Below are 20,818 nucleotides of genomic sequence, written 5' to 3' on the forward strand. Positions count from 1 at the left end.
AAATGAGGTCATAAGGATAGAGCGTTATAAAAAATAAGGATCAATTTTTTCAATTTTATAAATGTATTTAAAAATAAAAACACTTTCTTAATTTTACTTTTCTATTTTTTGAAAACAGAATATTCTTTTATTTGAAGTCACAAGTTATGATATGCTTTCACTGAGACAAATGATAAGTTAACAACCTAACATTAGTCCTCTTAATGCTTTTGGAAATTTGGATTGGCTGTAACATCTGGAAGTCCAGGATGAACAAGACTAAAGGTTATTTTATCTTAACCCCCCCTCCCCCCACATTTTATGATTCTTCATCTCTATTACTCCTGATATAGAATGGCAAGATATTATATAAAATGGAAAATAATGCATACATTTCTTTTTGATGGTAAAATCATGGATGCTCCTTATCCTGGAAGGCACTAGACTCACTTGGCCCTTGGTTTCAGTAACCATCTGTACTGAAGGATTTGATTCCTCTCCCAATTTCATATGTGCCATTGTCTTTCTTGTTACCACTTTGCCTACTTTCAACTATGAATTTCTTTCATTTCCATTTCCTGGGATCAAACTTCCAGCTTATTTTGGATACTGTCTCAATTCAACATGACCCCAGATTACTCCTGTCAGCACAGATATGCGCCATATATTTTACACCACATATCACGTCACTTGTTTTTATTGGAATAGATCCTGGAGAGGGAGACAGCTAAGTTCCAGTATTCCAGTTAAGGCACTGAAATCGCCATGCATGTGAATTCCTGTGAATTAACAGGAAAGCTTTTCATCCTGAGATCCATGAGTGGGTAGTTTGGGAATAGAGACTGAAGTCCCTTAGAGGTACCCAAAGCTCACTCCTTGGGAAGAAATTGAAAGCCTCATTTCTTTTTTTTTTTTTTTTAATTTTTAATTGAAGTTTAATTGGTTTACAATGTTGTGTCAACTTCTGGTGTACAGCATAATGTTTCAGTCATACATACATATTCATATATTCCTTTTCATATTCTTTTTCATCATAAGTTACCACAAGATACTGAATATAGTTTTCTGTGCTCTACACAAGGTCCTTGTTGCTTATCTATTTTATACATAGTAGTTAATATCTGCAAATATCAAACTTTCAATTTATCCCTTCCCACCCCTGGTAACCATAAGTTGGTTTCTATGTCTATGAACCTATTTCTGATTTGTAAATAAGTTTATTTGTGTCATTTTTTTAGAGTCCACCTATAAGTGATATCATATGGCATTTTTCTTTCTCTTTCTGGCTTGCTTCACTGAGTATGACGATCTCCAGATCCATCCATGTTGCTGCAAATGGCATTATTTTATTATTTTTTATGGCTGTGTAGCATTCTATTGTATAAGTATACCACATCTTCTTCATCCAGTCATCTGTCGATGGACACTTCAGTGGCTTCCCTGTCTTGCAGGCCTCACTTCTGTACCACAGCACTTCCCCAATGGCTTATGACAGCTGCTCTCTTTTTATGATGCAGTTTAACACTGTGTGGTCCACAAAGCTTTGCCACTTGGAAGCAGGTTCAACCTACCTGGCAGAGCTCCAAAGCTGGAGAAAGAGACACTAAGGTGCTAACCCTCTCCATCTGGTCACAAGTATTAATGCACAAATGTCCGCTGCAAACACAGATGGCAGAGGGGCCAAGACTAGACTCCATCTGAGCAAATCAAAAAATTCCACTTTTTTAAAGGCCTAAGGAAGAATACAGACAGGATGTTCAGTAAGGAGATGAGCATCATTATCCAGTGACAGATGAGATGCCATTGCATTCTCATCACCAAAAGGCCTGAGGATCCCAGCAGGCCTTCTGGAAATGTCCACTGATTCCATCATCACAGCTTTACAGGCACAAAGTTAAAGCCGCCTAGAATAAACACAGCTTCACCTCAAAAATCGATGGAAAAATACTCCTCCTGGACTGGGTTCATCTCATCAGTCTTCAGATTACCCTGTATCAGGGCTCAGCAAACCACAGCCTGTGGGCCAAATCTGATGTGCCACCTGTTTTCAAATCCAAGTTTTGCTGGAGCACAGCTACCCCCACCTGTTCATGTTTTGCAGGGCTGCTTTCACACCACAGGGACAGCATCTCAATTACAGAGGTCACATACCCTAAAATATTTACTCTCTCTTCCTTTTCAGAAAGAAGTTTGCTGACATCACTATAATATAATAGTGTATTAACCAGAATAAGAACACTTATCCCAGAACTATCTCATCTCTGTCCCCAAAAAGCTTCCAAAATTTGGTTCAAACACATCCCTTTTATTTAGCACTGGGAAATCAGAAAAAGGGTAAATTACCCAGATGTGACAGAGAGTTAGGAGCATCCTGTACGTATCTGCCAGAGAGAAATATTTTGAAGTTACCTGATGGCAAAGAAGGATGAGCATTTTTTGGATCCCTTTTAGATGAAAAATAAAAGTTTCACTTGCTCCATAGCATCTTAATTGATTTGGCAGTTACAGTTTAACTGTAGTCTCTTCAAACTGGAAATAAAAGGCCACCCATGTACCACAGTTTTTTGTTTTGTTTTGTTTTACTTTACTATATGATATTCCCTGAAAGGAAAAAAAAGGCATCAACAATTGCATATATAATCTATCATAAGAAACTAAGGACCAGAGTCTGAATTCTATTTTTATTCTCATTTTTTAAAATGTAGTTTTCTTATTACATATTTCAATTATTTTGTTTTGATTCGAATTACCTAATGTGATCACACAAATATTAATTGGCCAAAGAGAACCGCTGGATAAATGCAAATTGATTCTGCCCCCAGAAATAGATGTTGACTAATTCGAGTTTAATGAGGCTCAAAATAGCATTTTAAGTACATTTTTATTTTTTATAGACTTTAATCATATCTGTCTTTAGGGCTTGGTTTCAGGAATGCTAAAGAACTATTCTGGGCTAATTAAGCTTGCTCACCTGACAGATTTTCCACAGCTCACTCGACTCTGTTCAGAGCTATAGCAGCCATAGTCAGAATGGGAGAGGGAAAAGGGAGATTCTGTCAGAACAGATTTTGACAATATGGAGACAATTCCATCCCCAAATCAGTCTGCATAACAATGTCATGCATAACTTCAAAATTGCACATATATGGCAAACACAGATAACTGTCATCTCTGCACCAGAGTCCAAAGCCCATGCAGAAACACCTCCTCCCTGATCAGGTGAATTTGTCCATCTGGTGAAGATAAAAGACTGGGGAAATGTGAAATTTAAAGTGTGTTGTTTAAGCCCAGACTAAGAACATTCATTTTGATTGTTTGGAATTATGATTGAAATATTCAGAAATATAATTACTCAACACTTAAATAAACTCATTCTCCTAATGGATAAGCTGCTTCAGAGAAAGAGGCTCAGTAATTTTGGAAGTTGCACCAGCTCTCATGGGACCACAATATGCCATTTAATTTTTTAAAGAAATAAATTACTAGAGTAAATAGCATTCAAATGGCAAACAGCAAGTGAAATGGAACTCAGCTGAAACCGAAATTCCAAGCCCTATATATGGCATTTTTTTTCTTTCTGCTATTGGATGTTTAAATGATATAAATACAATAACATGTTGTCATGTTGGACCTGGGACCAAGCTTCACTTTACTATGACAATAAGGCTACACTTCACTTCAGTTACTGCTTTCACAAAAAGGGGAAACTTAGAGGCATGTGAGCAGGAGTCAATGAGACAATGCATATCAAGTGTTTTGCAGAGTCCCTGACATCTTAAAGTTTTCTGATCACATACTCCCCAGATGCCCGAAGCTAGACACCACCTCCCACTTCCCAGCCCGAGCTGTGGTGGGGCTGTGGGCTTCTCCTGGGGCTCCCGTCCTTATTGGTTTCTGGACGTTGTCTGTTAACTCTCCCACAGATGAACTTTGCCTGCTTCTTCACATCCTCTGTCTTGTGCCCAGTGGCCACTCAGTAAATACTTGAATTAAAGCTTGAACTGATTAATGTGTGCTCGAAACAATAAGTTAGACTCTCTCTCGAAATAAACTGCTCAGGGAAGTGATTTAGATCTATTTAGAAGCTTCAGCAACTCTGCTGGGAGCTTGGATTTGGATCAAATAACCTGGGCTTCTGTCTCCACCTAACAGCTAATTTTGGAGCCATGCTTGTGGAAAAATCGATGGGTACAAACACTCCTGTAATGATTACTTAATGTATATTAAAAGTCAGTAGAGAAACATGTCTGTATACTGCACTGTGGGAAACTACTCTGAATTTTCGTACATGGTGTCTTAACAATCACAAGAGCCCAGGGAGGCTGATAATTTTATTATCTGCATTTTACTAGTGAGGAAACTAAGGAATAGGGAAGACACACGGCTTCGCAGTAGGGTCGGAATTTAAGCCTGGCTACTTCACTCCAGCATCATGCTCGTATGCAAAATTCACATGCAATGTTGGATTTGCATATCAATCTTGCATAGTCATCTACTAATTTGCATATTCATGTCCAAAATTGCCTGTTTTTCCCCATGTGTGAGATAAGTTTTGGTAGTGTGTGGACAAAGTTTTATTTTATTTGTTTTAATTCTAACTTTATTTTAGTGTGGTTTGAGATAAACTGCACATCAAACTTGTAATTTCTTGAGTACTTTTGCTTAGGACAAAATGAGTGAGTAGTGGTGTTGCTCCTGCTTTGTTTCAAAGAAACCTGTGGCTAAACAACAGGGTCCTACTATATAGCACAGGGAACTATATTCAATATCTTACAATAACCTATAATTTTAAAATATGTGAAAGATATATATGTATAACTGAATCACTGTGCTGTACACCAGAAACTAATCCATTGTAAATCAACTATACTTCAACTGAAGAAATGAAGCAAACAGTAATTTTAGAAGATTTCAGCTACAGCAACAATTATAAGGCAGTTTGTAAATGATCAAAGGCTAAGCAATCGTATTAAGAAATATCCTGGAAAGTTCTTCCTGCATTTCAACTCATTAGAATATATTTCTTTCTTCTCTGAAACAAAATAAAATATCAAAAGACTTCATAATTATGTACACGGTATACACATAATTATAATTAAGCACAGCACTACACATAGTGTTATTCATATAATTATCCTAAACATACTCATATGTGTATGCACATTTTAATGGAATCTGGTAATAAAAATGGCAGTGCCTTTAATGACACACACTACACAGATTTCTCAGAAAATTCCAAATTCATCTGTGTGATATATGGAATCAAATTATTCCCTAGGAAATTTGAGAATATATTAAATTTATATTTCATCTCGAATTAAGGGGGAAAAATAGGCTGTTACCTCAAGAGGGGAAACAATGTAGGTGGAGTGAGAAGAAGAGAAAATCATGGCAGTTTTTCAGATGCGTGAATCTTGCCTCAGAGACAATAAAAGCGGCAGGGAAATACCTCTTTCAAAGGTCCCTTCTCACTGACAAGGAAACAAACTGCGAAGGTACGCGTCTGGCTTCGCTGTCACTGGCCCACCTACAGAATTAACACGTAGCATATAAGATTAGAACACGCGTGCCCTGTAGAAAAATCTGAAGTCAACAAAAAGAAATGACAAATAACAGTGCTGGTGGCAATAAGCCATTTTAGGCTTTGCTGAACTAATCACTATGGAATTTATTTTAACAGAAGGTTCTCTGCATAAAACTGTGATTTAATTTATATTTTCCAGGAAAGAATATGTGATTGTTTCTATTTGACCATAAATCTCTTTGCTTCCATCCCCTCCAGAATTTCCTCCTGATAATTCAGGATACTGTTAGGATATATCTAGTACACTATATATTGGACTCACTTTTTTTGTTTTCAGACATATGAAACAAACTCATATGAAACTGAACTCGATTGTCCTGGTGGTTTGGGGTAAGCACTTTGTGCCTTCAGGCTGTTTGGACTCCTGCCCTGCGCGGCCCATAAAAGCGGGGTTCCCTTGAGCCTTTGCGGTTTCATTACCGCCGCTAGTCTCTGGGGCTCAAAGTGCCAGTTGCTTTTCCCTGTATTTACAAATTCACTTCCTATAAAGTAGATTTTCTGCTCCTTTGGGACTCTGACAGCCCCAGCACAGATGTTACCCCTGTGCCATCAGGCTGGAAAAGCTAGATCGCAGGCAACAGCAAACCCACCTGGCAGGGACAGTCTCCCAGCGGGCAGTGCCGGGAACCCTCGGTCTCCCTCTGCCCTTCCTCCCGGTACTGATGACCCCAAGCCCAGTATTCCCGCCCTGTCACTCGCTTCTTACCCCCCACCCCCTCTACCCCCATTCATCCTTCAGGAAAGAATCTGATCAAAGCAATTATAGCAAGCTTCTAAAAGTTTGATAATTTAATATGCTCCTTCCCTGGGGATATTTACACTTCAATAAGCTAAAAGCCTTCATCCAAAAGGATAAATCTCAGAGGGTAGAATTTCTGCGAACAATAAGCCAAAAGGGAGACGTTTTTGTTTGTTTGGTTTTGACATTTGCCTAGTGTCCTTGAAATCTTACCAGGTCTGTTTCAACCACATAATGGGAAGATCCCTTAAATCGATCACATTACCTTTTATGCACAGAATTTCCAAATGTCTAATCTAGAAGATGTGCAGGTAATTATAGAAAAAGAAAGTTAAGAAGCCAAAATATTTGAAAAGTCATAGAGCTCACAGGATTGACAGCTCAAGACTCAGATGAAGGATAAAGCTAAAGTCCTAAGGCATTTGGATTTAAAAACTCATACGGTGTCCCATTTCCAGCTGAGTTTTATAGACTTGCCCAGACAGACTTGTGCGTACTACCATAATATTATAGAACATCTATTCTAAGATTCTGTGCCAGGAATAAAGCAGTGAGGAGCGCAAACCATGACCATATCTTCATGAAACACCTGACAACATTACATTATAAATATTTGTTTGCATATTTATCCTCTGACCTACACTAGAAGCCATTTTAAGGAAGACCATATTTCTTGTTCAGCCATCTGTCTACAGCCCATAGCATAGTTTCTAGTGAATCTAACTCTTAAAAATAAATAGTTGTAGGATAAATTTTAGAGAAACGTTTCTGTTGGACCCAAGTAAAAACCATCAGACAGAACTGTGTAATTAGCAGAAATTCAGAAATTTGGGAAAGAGCAGGGCAAGGAGAGAAAGTTGGATGAGAGAGAATTATAAAATTAACGATAAAATAATATTTCCTCAAAGAACGAAAACAATATTTGTTCTTAAAATGGTCATGATTCTGTTCTGCTTTCTTCCATCTAGATAGAACAGTAAGAGCTTAAAAAATGAACTAGCAAGTGTCTTTGATCACCGAAGCTGCTATAACAAAATGCCCCAGGCCGAGCAGCTTATAAGCAAAAGAAATTTCTTTCCACGGTTCTGGAGGCTGGCAGTCTGAGAGATCAGGGGGCCAGTGTGGTCCGTGAGAGCCATCTTCTGAGCCACAAATTTCTTGTATCCTCACATGGCAAAAGAGTCCAGAGAACTCTGTAGGGTCTTTTTTTTTTTTTTTAACTTTTTAAAAACTTGAAGTATAGTTGGTTTATGATGTGTTCATTTCATATATGTGTACAGCATAGTGACTCATTTTTACATGTATATATATTCCTTTTCATATTCTTTTTCATTATAGGCCATTATAAGGTGTTGAATATAGTTTTCCCTGTGCTATAAGTAAGACCTGTTGTTTATCTATTTTATATGTAGTAGTTAGTATCTGCAAATCTCGAACTCCCAATTTATCCCTTCCCACTCCTTTTCCCCCTGGTAACCATAAGTTTGTTTTCTATGTCTGTGAGTCTGTTTCTGTTTTGTAAATAAGTTCATTTGTGTCATTTTTTTAAGATTCCATGTATAAGTGATATCATATGATATTTGTCTTTGTCTGACTTGCTTCACTTAGTAATGACAACCTCCAGGTTCATCCATGTTGCTGCAAATGGCATTATTTCATTCTTTTTATGGCTGGGTAGTATTCCATTGTATGTGTGTGTGTATCACAACTTCTTTATCCATTCGTCTATCAGGTTTTTTTTAGAGTACAAATCCCATTTCTGAGGGCTCCACCCTCTCAAAGGCTCCTTTTAGTTTTCCAAATTTCTCTTTTTCACATCAGTGTAAATTTATATAAACATATAATTACTGGTGTAGTACAGCATGTTCACAGTGAAAACAAGGAGAAAGTCATGTCTGTTTATCATTAAGAGGCTTTGTTTGTTCATCAAAATGAATGCTTTCCAACGTCATTTTCTCTTTTTTGCTCTTGGCCCTTTGGCAATCTTTTTGGACATGATATTTTTGCCCAAGTTTTTTCTAGAAAGGATAGGTAGGCCACACTGCTAAACACAAAAAGCATGCAGAATGCATCAGGGCAACAGGATGTAACAATACTTGTAGCTTATTCGATTTCTTTTGTTCCTGGAAAAAGCTGTTTCTTGATGTTTCCATGTCTGCGGATGGGTTCAAGTAACAAGCATCTGAAAGAAAAAAAGGACAAGAAACAGAAGCGAAAGATGGAAGAGTGTACTCTCTTGATGGGAAGAATGAGTGTATGAGCTTTTCTACTATGTTTCAATGAATAATGAAAACTTTTTTTATTCATATGTAAGTGACGTTGTATAATTCATGCCAAAATAAGATACAGATTCCAGGTAACTTTTGACTAAGGTGGTATTCTATCCCCATAATTTTGTGGATGATATTTATGAAAAGAGTTGAATACTTTCTACCAATATATTGAATAAATCAAATCAGGCCCCCAATCTGATTGTACTCTCTGACTAGTTTGCATCACAAATAATAAATTGAAGAAAATAACGTACATTTCCATCCCCTTTCTTCCTCTCTCCTTCTCCCTCCCTCTCTCCCTTCCACCCTCTCAGATTTCTGGACCAGCTGAGAACTTTACGGGCTGCATAGAAATTATAGAAGTCAATAACTGGGGTTCGTTCATCCCGTCCAAGGCAGTGAAAAAAATCCACATCGACAGTTGCAGGTAAAATACTACTAATGGTTTCTCAAATACTTGCTCAAATAACCACCTGGAAAGGTAATATATCTATTTGAAATCATCTCATTGGGACTAGAACACATTTACCTAATTTTGTTCTCTCTTCACACTTCCGCATTTTGCTTTACTTTCTTTACAAACTACAGCATTTTTAAGCTATACCCCAATTAAGCTGGATCATTTATTTATACTATGTTTCTGCTTTGAGCTAGTGTAAGACTCATCAGACTTACCAACAAATTATCAGTTATACATGATCAGAAAACCTCACCTATGAGAGCGTTCCGAGTATAAACACGCCACCAGTCTTACGCGTGGTGTATTGTTTAGGGTGCTCAGATGCTGCTTCTTTGAGAGACAATATTGCTCTCAAAAAGTTGTCAGTGTGCTTAAAGTTTCATTATTAGCAATATTCCTTTCAGACAATCTGCTTCTGGATACAGGAATCTCTACCTGTGTTTGAAGGGTATAAGCAGGGGACAAGACAGTGTAACAGCTTATTTGTCAACAGAATAAACACACTGCTATATTCTGGCAAATTTCTTGAAATATTGAAATCCTACCATTCACTGTGGTCTAAGGTGAATACAGTCACACAGCATCTCTCTTTAAGGAGTTTATAGTGTAGTAGAGGAGATATTGATGAAATATTTAAGTGAGTATATAAATATGAAGAGTACTTTAGGAAAAGTAAAAACAAAAGGCTATGAGAACTTTACATATTTGAATATAATGAAATCTGCTTACTTCACAGGTATGGGAAAAATGTTTATATTCAAAAAAAATTTTTAATACCTCAAAAAGTAAAAGGATAGTTTATTCCTCATTGTTTCACCTTTGGCTAATACATTTAAAATATATTTGTGGCATCTATGATGCAGTGGTAGGCAGGGTACGTTTTTTGTTTTTGTTTTGTTTTTAATTAAATGAAAACTTAATATCTTACATTATTTACACTAGATGAGTCATAGCAATTTTAATATAAGTCCAACACCAATAAGTCCTTATATTTTACCATTTGTCCCTAATTCTTGTTTAAAGCCTACTTCCATTTTTTTATTTATTTGCAGTTAGCAGTATTTCCTAATATTTAACTCTGAGATTCTTTGCTCTCCACTTTCTGTGTCAAATACTATGATCTGTTAACTGATACCTAAATAAATTAAAAGCTGTCACTAAATTCATTGAAAATGATACAATCTTTTGATAATTTATATAATTATCCGCTAATTTAGCAACTTGATAAAGTTCTTTTTTTAAATTTTATAAAAGTAGGACACATTTAACTTCTGTCTGTAAGAATAAGCATGAAAGAAAATAAAAATTGTGTGATCTCAGCATCTGCAAGGCAATTTTTAACACATAAAAAGGTCATGCAATTTTTTTTCTGAATCTAACTTATTCCACTTAGCATACTGTCCTCCAGTTTCATCCATGTTGCCATAACGACAGGATCTCCTTTTTTAAGACTGAATAATATTCCATTATATATGTATGCATATGTACATATATATATATATATATACACACACACACATATATACATATATATATGAAAATTTCTTCATATCTCTTCAAGGTACTTATTTCATTTCCCTTGGGTATGTAACCAGAAAACAGGTTGCTGGATCATATGGTGGTTCTAGTTTCAGTATGTTGAAGAATCTCCATATTGTTTTCCATAATGAGTGTGCCAATTCACATTCCTGCCGAAGTACACTGGATTCCAAATCTCCTCAACACTTGTTATCTTTTATTTTTGTGGTAATAACCACCCTAGCAAGTGTGAGGTGATACCTTTCCCTGATGGGTAGTGATGTTGAGCAAGTTTTCATATACTTGGTCATTTGTAAATCTTTTTTGGAAATATGTCCATTTAGGTCCTTTGTCCATTTTGTATGTAATCAGGTATAATCAGGTAGTTTGTCTTTTTTTTGCTAATGAGTTGAATGAATTTCATATATATTTTGGGTTGTAACCCCTTATCAGATATATGGTTTACACATATTTTCTCCTGATACATAGGTTGTCTTTCCTTGTGTTAATTGTTTCCTTTTTTTTTTTTTTTTTCCATGTTGTCCCACTTGTTTGCTCTTGTTTTTGTTGCCTGAACTTTTGGTGTCATATCCAAAATATCATTCCAAGGGCAAATGTCAAGGATCTTCTCATTGTATAAAACTCTACTAGGAGGTTTATAGTTTCAGGATTTACATTTATGTCTTTAATCCATTTTAAGTTTATTTTTTGTTCACAGTGTAAGATAGGGATCCAGTTTCATTCTTTTGCATGTATCCAGTTCTTTAACACCATTTATTGAAATTTATTCTAAATATGGAATTTATATTAAATTTTAAAAAGATAATGAGATCAACCATATCAAGTATTTAATCATTTAAGAATCAAAATTAAGGTTACAGTGGAAGCTTTGCTTCAGAAAGCCATGCTATGGAAAATGTTTTAGCTCTATTTTAAACAAATTCTACAGTTCTACATGGGAAATGCAGAGACAATATACTACATCCTTGAAACATATTTGTGTTTTCTCAGACAGCTACACTCATTCTCATACATCAAAGACAATTTTATTTGTTTTTATTTTTAATTGTGTGTATATCTTGGAATCTTGGAATAAAATAATACATATATACTTGGAAATAAGGTATTTTTTTAATTTCTGAACTCTCCAAGTCCAAGCTAGATAATCCCAACAGCCTTAATAATAAATAAAATATAGAAAATGCACCATTATTATATCTAAATATAATAAAACTTCTATCATTTCTTATATTTTGTGATATTTTTGATATCTTAAGCTTTTAAATGATTTATTCTCTAGAATTCCCATAATGGACTTGAGCACATATTTCAGGATTCTTTTGATTTGAGGATGGCAAGATAGGCTTCAATACGTATGAGTAGAATTTCAGAGTACCTATGGGAGGAAAGAATAGACACATGAGTTCTCCAATGATAGACACATAGTTGTGTCTAAAGATACATTAGAATTGAGCTAGTAAGTGCATAATTCAAGCCTTCAACAATCTAGGCTTTATTACCATCTAAGGCACTTAATTGCATATCTGTGTAAATACAAGTATTACTTGGCAACTCCTTAAATGTCAGGAATGGAATGACCAGTTTTGTGAAATCATAATTTCCTTTGATGTATCTGAAAATGACTTGAGCCTCATGTTTGTGTAAATTCTGTTTTCCCCATGGTGGGGGTGGGGGGTACTTATGTTTAAGTGCATAGCTTTGGTCATACCCTCTTTACTTACATTCCTCAAGTGAAATGACACGTTGATGTCACTTACACCCTGGCTCTAAGTGCAGACCATCAAGTGGAAAAGTGGGAACAGTGACCCTGGAGCCAGGCATTAGATGGGGTTGTGCCAGTTATTATGTGTGTCACTCAGTGCTTCCACGATTCATAAGTGGTGACGGTGACAATAATACTGGCCACACAGTGGTGCTGTAAGAGATGCATAATTTAATATATACTTAAAAAAAATTCTTAGGACGGGGCCAGATCCCTAGGATGCACTTTATCATTATTAGCTATTGTTTTCATTGTAGTTGCTGCGCTTTACCATTTGTTCTTCCTCAAATGAAAACTCAACATAGTCCTTTTGCCTGGATTTTTCCAAAGAACGACTAAGATGAAATTCAGAGGGTGGGGGTCGGGAGAAAGGGGTCAAGTATTTCAGAGAACGCCTACAGGGCAAAAATATGAAACATTGAATATTATTCATCCTTGGTCTTAGAAACCCCTTGACCACTCTTATCTCAGACATTTCTTAAAGATCTGCTCATGGCCTCGGTCCCAGCCTTATTCTAAGTTGTGTGCCATCCCTAGAATCTGTCCTCACCTCATTATTCTAAGAATTCTAAATGCCTCACATTCCAGAAACTCAATTTAATTTTTCCTATCATACTGAGAAGAGCAATTAACTTTTGTAATGTCATTTTTTTTTTACTTCTGCACTATGCCTCAGGGCTTATTTTTTTCAGAATTAAATATTCTACTATAATATTTCACACATAAAGGCAATTATTTTCCTAAAAGTAAGTAAAATTTTTTTCTTATTATCAGATTTGATCAGAAAACATGGTTAATACACTGCAACTCCAGAAGGATTGCCTCTACTGTGTTACACAGATGGGAACTAGTGAGCCTGTTAAATGCTAGTTAACTAGCTAGTTTGTGAAAAGTAGGTTTGAGTCAAGTTGATGTATTTCTATGGCAGAAGAGCTAACAGATACGTCAAGTTTCAAAATTCAGCTCTGCTGCTTCCTATTGACATAACCTTGGCAAAATTACTTAACCTCTCTGAACCTCAGTTTCCTTACCTGTAAAATGAGGACATTAGTAATGGTATCATCTGGTTGACATGAGGATTGAATGAAATTTTGCAGAAGCAGTGCACTTAGCACAGTGCCTGGACACAGGAAGGGCTTCCATTCTGGTAACTATTATGATTAACCACCTTCCCATGTGTTTATTTGGCCACATTTCCAGTCAACTAAGGGAATAGTCATCTAAGAATAATAATGATTTCCATGAGAAGTTTAAGTATCTGTTTTTTTCCCAGTACAAAACTGAACAAAATAATACATTAAAATAAATAATGAGAAATAGATGTAGGCACTTAGGAGCAGAGTACTAACAAGAAATTTGTAGGATCTGTTACACTACAAATTGGGTTCATTTCTATTCTAATTTAGCTTTTTTATTTTGCATAAAATTTTTAACTGAAGTATATTTTCATTTCTCTGCATTGTCGAAACTTTCCAATATTCTCTTCCCGTCTCACTCAAATCTTTGTGCATTGTATGCTTTCCTTGACAATTGAAAAACATCAATATTTATATTTTAAAGTCTATTCTACTATTGGGAAATGAAACATTCAGGGAAAATAAACTATTATTAGTTTTGCTATGAAATGGATATAGTTAGCTTTTACTTATACAAATATAATTATACTTGGTAGAATTTGATAGGAATCATTTCCAAATGTTACTATTCGAGGTTCTGGTAATATATAACATATTTCATTATTATGAAAAATAGAGGCATTGTTTATTTTGGAATAATAGTGTTCACGGTAGTGTTCATGATTAATGACGGTTCTGCAAAAACTCTCTTATACATTCACATCAGTGGTGAGACTGAGGGTCATATACCTCAGTGCCCTCAGGCTTCTATATACTGCACTATGCTTCAGACACATTTTATTTTCAACTTCTGCTTTTGATATAATGCATGGCAATCTTCCAAATGCTTATCATTGCTTTCAGAGTAAAAGTTAAATTCTCTACTAACTTTGCAACAGGACAGTTCACACACCCCTTCCATAATATAGAATTGCCTCATAGAAATAACTGCACAGCCAAGAACACACTTGCCCAGTCCCCTCCACCACACCCCCATCTTGCATCTAGGTGGGACTATGGAGCTGGTCCTCATCCACAGGGTGTGAGCTGAAGTAAAGTGTCTGATTTCTGGCCCATGATGCTTAGGAAGTCCGTTAGTTGTCATTTACTATATGAAGATGACTTTAAGGACCTAACATATGACTGAAGCTTCTAGAGATTAGAAAAGTTGACTGTTCTAGAACCCCTCACCCCTAAATAATTCAAGATATATATTGCCGACATCAACACAGGTCTATCAGGACCCATCAGTGACATATGAAAACAAAGCCGTGCAGCAAAGTTCAGTTCAGAGGATGCTACGTTTCCTTCAAGCGTATTATTCAGGTGACTTCAAGGTGACTGTCATGAAGTTGAGAGATAAAGATATGAGGAGACAAAAAAACAAAAAACGAAACCATCTTGAGAATTAGGACAAGGAAAGAACACTGCATGTTGTTACTAATGTGAACCAGGCTAGCGGCAAATAGATCAGTATTTCCTAAATACTAATGGAAGTGTATTGCCAAGAAACCACAAGCCTGGATCCAAAAACACCCTGTAAATATAACACATCTCTAGGGCCTCCAAATTTATATCAGCATGAAACACTGTGTGAAAGATCTGCCTTCCCCAAGGGGCACATGCTGCCCAGAGCCCAGTTCAGATACAACTGGAGAGGTGGTGCAGGCACCATGGACAGAGACCCAGTCTAACCAAAACTCTCTATAGAGCTGAGGCGGGTGTCAGAGTGGTTAACTTCCTGCTCCTCATCATTGCTCTGCATTTGCCACCCCCCTTTCTGAGGTGGCATTCTGTGCACTTATCCTGTCCCTGCTCCATCTGTTTATATTAAGGGTAAGGATTGCTTTTGAATTTGTGAGAAACTACAGCCAACTCCGATGGAAAGGACTGGACATCACCCAGAAATTCTTGACTTTGAACTGGAAGCAGTGACTAGATGACACTGTGTGCTGTATCTCTTGGGAAGGGCCTAGGTATGCTCTTTATGGGGGAAAAGGCTCATGCATGGATATTTAAGTAGCCAGAGGCACAGCCTAAGGGGACACAGAGAGCTGTCAGCCAGCTTTGACTAAAGGCAGCTGCTAAGAGAGGGACAGCTTTTTCCAGGCACCTTGCCTCCTAAGAGAGGTCAGCAAACTACAGCCGCAGGCTAAGTCCAGCGCACCACCTACCTGTCCTTGCAAGGCCCAAGAACAGAAGAGGCTTTTTACATTTTTAAATAGTTGGACATTTTTCTTAAATAATGTTTTGTGACACTTACATATTAAATAAAATTCAAATTTCGTGCCCGTAAATAAAGTTTTACTGGAACATAGCCCCACCCAATCATTGACACATTGTCTATGCTTTCAGGCTATACCCATAAAGCTGGGTAGCTGTAACAGAGATGTGTGGCCTAAAACAAAAAACAAAAAAAAAGCTTGAAACATTTACTATCTACCCAACATATGAAGGAGGCATGATTCTTCTGCACTTTTTCTCTGTCCTCACCTTCCGGTTGGACGTTGAGGCCTCTAAGATACTAGCTAATGGTGGAGTCACAAGATGGAAGGATCCCAAAGTCCTGAGTCACTGCACGGAGAAATCTTGCCCCTTTAATCCCACTGAGTAGGAAGACCAGCCTTAGACAACTAAGCAAGTAAAAGTGAATGGTTGTTAGGTCACCGACTTTAGTGGTTATAGCAGTGAAGATGATACAAGCGAACATAGGCTGCTAAACTTCCCACCTACCTAAGGTACCAGAACATTTCTGTTTAGCCTTGAACATCCTTACTTTTCTGGCCCCATTATGTCCTTCCAGATTCTGTCTCACTGTTCCTCCACACCTACAGATGTATTCCTCAAGTTTACAATATTTTTAACTCCACTAGTCTGTGGATATTGAGAGAAATATATAAAGAGTTCCTATCATTAAGGATTTCACAGCATCTTCAGGGGAAAACACATTGACAGACAATGATCATGAAAGTGACAGTTATGATATAAACACTTCCTTGGTTGGCATAAGAGTGGCTGTGATTGCTGGAAAGACATCTGGGGACACAGAGAAAGTCACTCAGTGTACGTACAGGACGTGGCGTAGTAGCACAGTCACCTAAACTGGGCTTAATCCCAGTAGGAGAGGTACTACCCTGACCCTAATTCCAAAGAAGGTGCTTAGCTCCGACAGACGCTGCTGGGTGTGGCGGACAGTCCCTTCCGGTCTTTCAGGAAACCCTTTGATTACCACTCTCAGGTCCTTTTCTGCAGCCTCACCGGGTGTATGTAACTGGTAAGCTCAGAGAACCCCAGCGTGCTTACTATGAGACTAGAGAAGTCAAAAGTCAGGTTTCTAAGAATACTGTTTGGCCCCAGCTGGGTTTGACCTCAGATGTGCCTGAGCTTTATCCCTCAAAATTCATTCATTCATTTATTCAGTAAATACATATTGACTTATTAACTGATGGTTGGGCTCTTTTCCAGGAATTGAGGTAAAAAGACATGAAAAACAGGCCCAGTCTGCAGCTCATGAAGCACAGTCTGGTGAATTTTCAGGAGGAAAGGGTGGTGGGGAGGGGAGTAACCAAATCCAGCCAGAACAGGCACATCAGAATCAGACACTTTCCCTGGCCTCCCTGCTCCAGGACCTGAAACACCTTTCAAGTACAGGGGAGAGGTAGGGTCTTCCCTGCCATAGCAGTGGCATATTCCACAAGTGCACTGGGATACAAAACCAAACAGCAGCAAAAGCAAGCGCCATTTTTCTAATGGATATGTAAACATGTAAGGAATTTTATGTTGCACAGAAGAAAGTCATCTACCTCAGCTTGGGGAAGAGTGGGTACAATCTATAAAGGAAAGAATGCCTGATCTGAAGTGAGAGTTTACCAGAAGAACAGGGAAACATATTCTAGGTAAAGAGATCAACATTTTTAATGCCTTGTCTTGTGTTCCTGGAGCGAAAATACAAGACAGGAAGCCATGAGCCATCAGCTTCAAAATGTCAGCTCTGATCAGACGATGAAGGTTTGGTAGGAGAGAGGTTTGGAGCTGCAGGGGTGAGTTCAGACCTGCAGGATCAGCTGTATGTCGTTGGGAGCCTAAAAGTAAAGACCTGACCCTGGACTCAGGGAGACCAGATAGAAAGCTGTTTCAATAATCTACGAAAAAGTGAGTCAGTGTGGGCAGAGATAGAGAGGGAGGGATGCACTGTACTAACCTGTATTATAGAAGGAACCTGTTAGCAGAAGGACGACATCTAGATGTAACTCCTAAGTTTCAAGCAGATTAAGAAGAAACCAAGGCAAGAATGAGCCCTCAGATTTCTTCAATTATCTAGCCACAGCAGATGGCGTCAGCAAAAGTCACCAGGGGAGAAGCAGATGGTGGTGGTGTGTCAGCGGGGGTTCCTCCTGTGCTACTCCTTTAATGAAAAAAGCAATCTCAGGGAGCAGAAGAGAAAAGGGGGAGAGTGACATAGAGCCTACAGGAGTGTTACTGAGCCAGATACTGCCTAACAATAGGTGGAACTGAGGGTTCAGCCTCACTGGACTCAATTAGAAGCCATATAATGAAGGACCCCTCTGGGACTGTCCTCCCAGGGGAAGAAGGGAGAAAGTGCTCAGTAGAAGCTAAGGCTGGAAGGTGTGACTGAGGTCTCTAGAAATGGTGTGGCTCAGAGGACCTTATGTGGTGCCTCTGAAAGCCTGATATAAAGGGTACCATGCAGATTTCCATCTTGGGTATGCAGATTTGAGCTCTTGTGGGAATGAGCCTCCAGCTAGATACATACAGCAGGCAGATTTATATTAGGGAGTCTGTGGCTTAAAGCAATAATATGAATTAAAATATACTTGGGAATACTAAATATAAAAATAAGAGATAAAACCATAAAGGTGAAAAAAGGCATCCAAGGAAAGCTTGCAGAGCGAAAAGGGCTGTGGGCCAAATGCAGACTTCTGAGCACCATTTCCTTCTTTCTACAGCCCTCGATCCATAAAGCGCAGGCAAGAGATGGCTGCTCGGAGGGTCTCCAACGATCTTCTTGCAGGAGAGTTTCACATCCCAGTGACATAGTGTTCATCACAGGTGTTCTGTTTACCTGGAATGCTTTGTAATTCATCTATCTCACTTGGGGACACATCAGTTCACTCATTCAACTATTCAAAAATGTGTACTGGAGCCCCTGCTGAGTGTTTGGGAATCAAGGATGACTTTCTTAGACTTGGTTCCTGATTCTACAGAATGTTCAGTGAGGTTACTCCCTATCAGCAATGAAGACTCCAGAAGTTCACGGTAATTCTAGCTGTGATTATATGGCAATCCTTCAAGTCTACTGTTAAGCATGAGATAAATCTGTCAAGATAAGGAGGACAGTCAAGCTACCTTGACCTCCTTTTAAATAAAAATGATGCCATGATGCCCATTCCAAAGAGGCTGGCACTTGGAGATGTTCACACACTGTTGGTGCATAAATGCTGGTAATCATACTGTCTCCTGACATCCAAGAAGGGCCAGACCCTCCACATTGCTTTATTGCTAACATTGCAGAGATTGGAGCTTCTGAAGACAGTCCACTTGTTACATAGCCACTCACTAGCTGTTGTGATGTGTATACTAAGATACAAATTAATTTTATTTATTATGTTAGTTAACAAGAATATACAGCATTCAAACCTTTTCATTTTACTATGTGTATTTCACATTCATTTTTACATTCCAGTAACCATCCCTAAAACTTTTAGATGATAAAATTTCAAAGATTTAGAGCATAGGTTTAATATTTTGTAAAAATACATATAAAATCAAATCCTATGAACATGATTGTCATTTTCTGAATGGTACATAAGTTATTTTGTGACAGGTATTGGAGAACAACTGCATAGTCCCTTTTTAGTTGCCGTTGGAAGAGTGGCTAAAGGCAGTGATTTAATTAAGACAAATAGAGTGAAAATATCTGACTTTTCAATGTTGCTTTTCATGTATACGGTTTTAACTTCTAATAAACCATAGAGCTTTGACACAAAACTTTGTTATTTCCATTATTTAAAATGGAAACAAAGACTGGCTGCTTGGTTTTTATATATAAGCTAGTCAGATCTCATCAAGTGCCCCCAATTTCTAGGTTTTGTACTGGAAAGTCTCCATTTTACAATCATTGTTGTATCATATTATATTACCATTATTTATATGATGGTGAATGATGTCTTTTATGGTTTATCCATGGGCTAGATAATGACCAGCTGTGACCCTAGTCTAAACAGAACTCCAGTTTTAACTTTAAAGATTTTTGACCATTGGAAGTCACCATTATTTGGCTTGAAAATGTCAAATTAACTTTTCTTAGATCTCTAACAGTGAGTGATAGGTGAGCTAAACTTGCATATAGGATTAAAAATTCTGTCATTTTTCAATACCAATGCTTGTGTACCTGAATTTGGGCTTTTATTTAAGTTATAGATTTTGTTAAGTATTTATAATCCATAGATAACAGTTTAAATGAAGGAATTCAATTCTCAAGGTATTTTCTAAATATACTTTAAAACCTACAAGACTGCTGATCTGGACTTTTGTATTGGCTCGCACCTTGACACAGTTTAATAACATGCATGTGGTTACTTATCTCTGGGATTATTTAGAACTGTCACTGTTTGGGGTTTTTTTTATTTTTTAAATCTGTCTTAAGTCACAGAGTTTACATAATTACACAGAGCCTTCTGATCAGAGATTAACTGAATATAGCAATGGCAGAGCCATTAAAAGATTGTAGTATCAAGCAACCAACTATTGCTATTTTTGCTTATATTTAGAATTTTAAGGCAGAATGCTTCAAATAATTCCACAGCAGTAACGTATACTGTCCTTCACGGGACCTTGACTGTAAAAGTTAATAAAACACGGCTATCTACAGCCAGTTAGTTGCTGCAGAGAGACAGATACTGCCACCAACAAAAGAAACATTCATTTCCAAAAACTACACATAAATATTTTACACAGTTACCTAATTTTCTCAAAGTTTAAATTGATTATAAATAGTTTATGTGCTTTTTCTGCATCTGAAACCTGCAGAACTCTTTAACGAAACCTTGGTTAAGCCTTCGTCAATAAACCAGATTGGAAGCGCAGTACAGCAGCGCCCCCTAGGGTCCGATGGCTTTACAAATTCACATTTTCTAGCTGTCTTGATTAGAACTTTGTAAGCGGTGATTAATGTGCGCAAGCTTTGTTTTTTGTAATCTAGAGAATAATGCAGTGATAACTAGAGAACAGAGTCATAGTTCAAAGGGCTTTATTTTATTTAAAATGACTTTCTCCGGATCTATTGTACACAGTGTTGTGTTATGAACTTACGGAGTTTTCCTTTAAGCATATGATTCAGATTTTTC

At 37.4% G+C, this 20,818-nt stretch overlaps 1 protein-coding gene across 1 annotated transcript in view; it reads left to right on the forward strand.

Annotated features, from left to right (window-relative positions):
• EYS (eyes shut homolog) overlaps positions 1-20,818 on the forward strand; it is a 1,185,765-nt gene that overhangs the window by 801,623 nt on the left and 363,324 nt on the right. The window contains 1 exon segment of the mRNA XM_032484469.1: positions 8,890-9,056. Coding sequence (XP_032340360.1) covers positions 8,890-9,056 — 167 coding nt within the window.

The sequence above is a fragment of the Camelus ferus genome, chromosome 8 (assembly GCF_009834535.1).
Source record: "Camelus ferus isolate YT-003-E chromosome 8, BCGSAC_Cfer_1.0, whole genome shotgun sequence".
In the NCBI taxonomy this organism is placed as follows: domain Eukaryota; kingdom Metazoa; phylum Chordata; class Mammalia; order Artiodactyla; family Camelidae; genus Camelus; species Camelus ferus.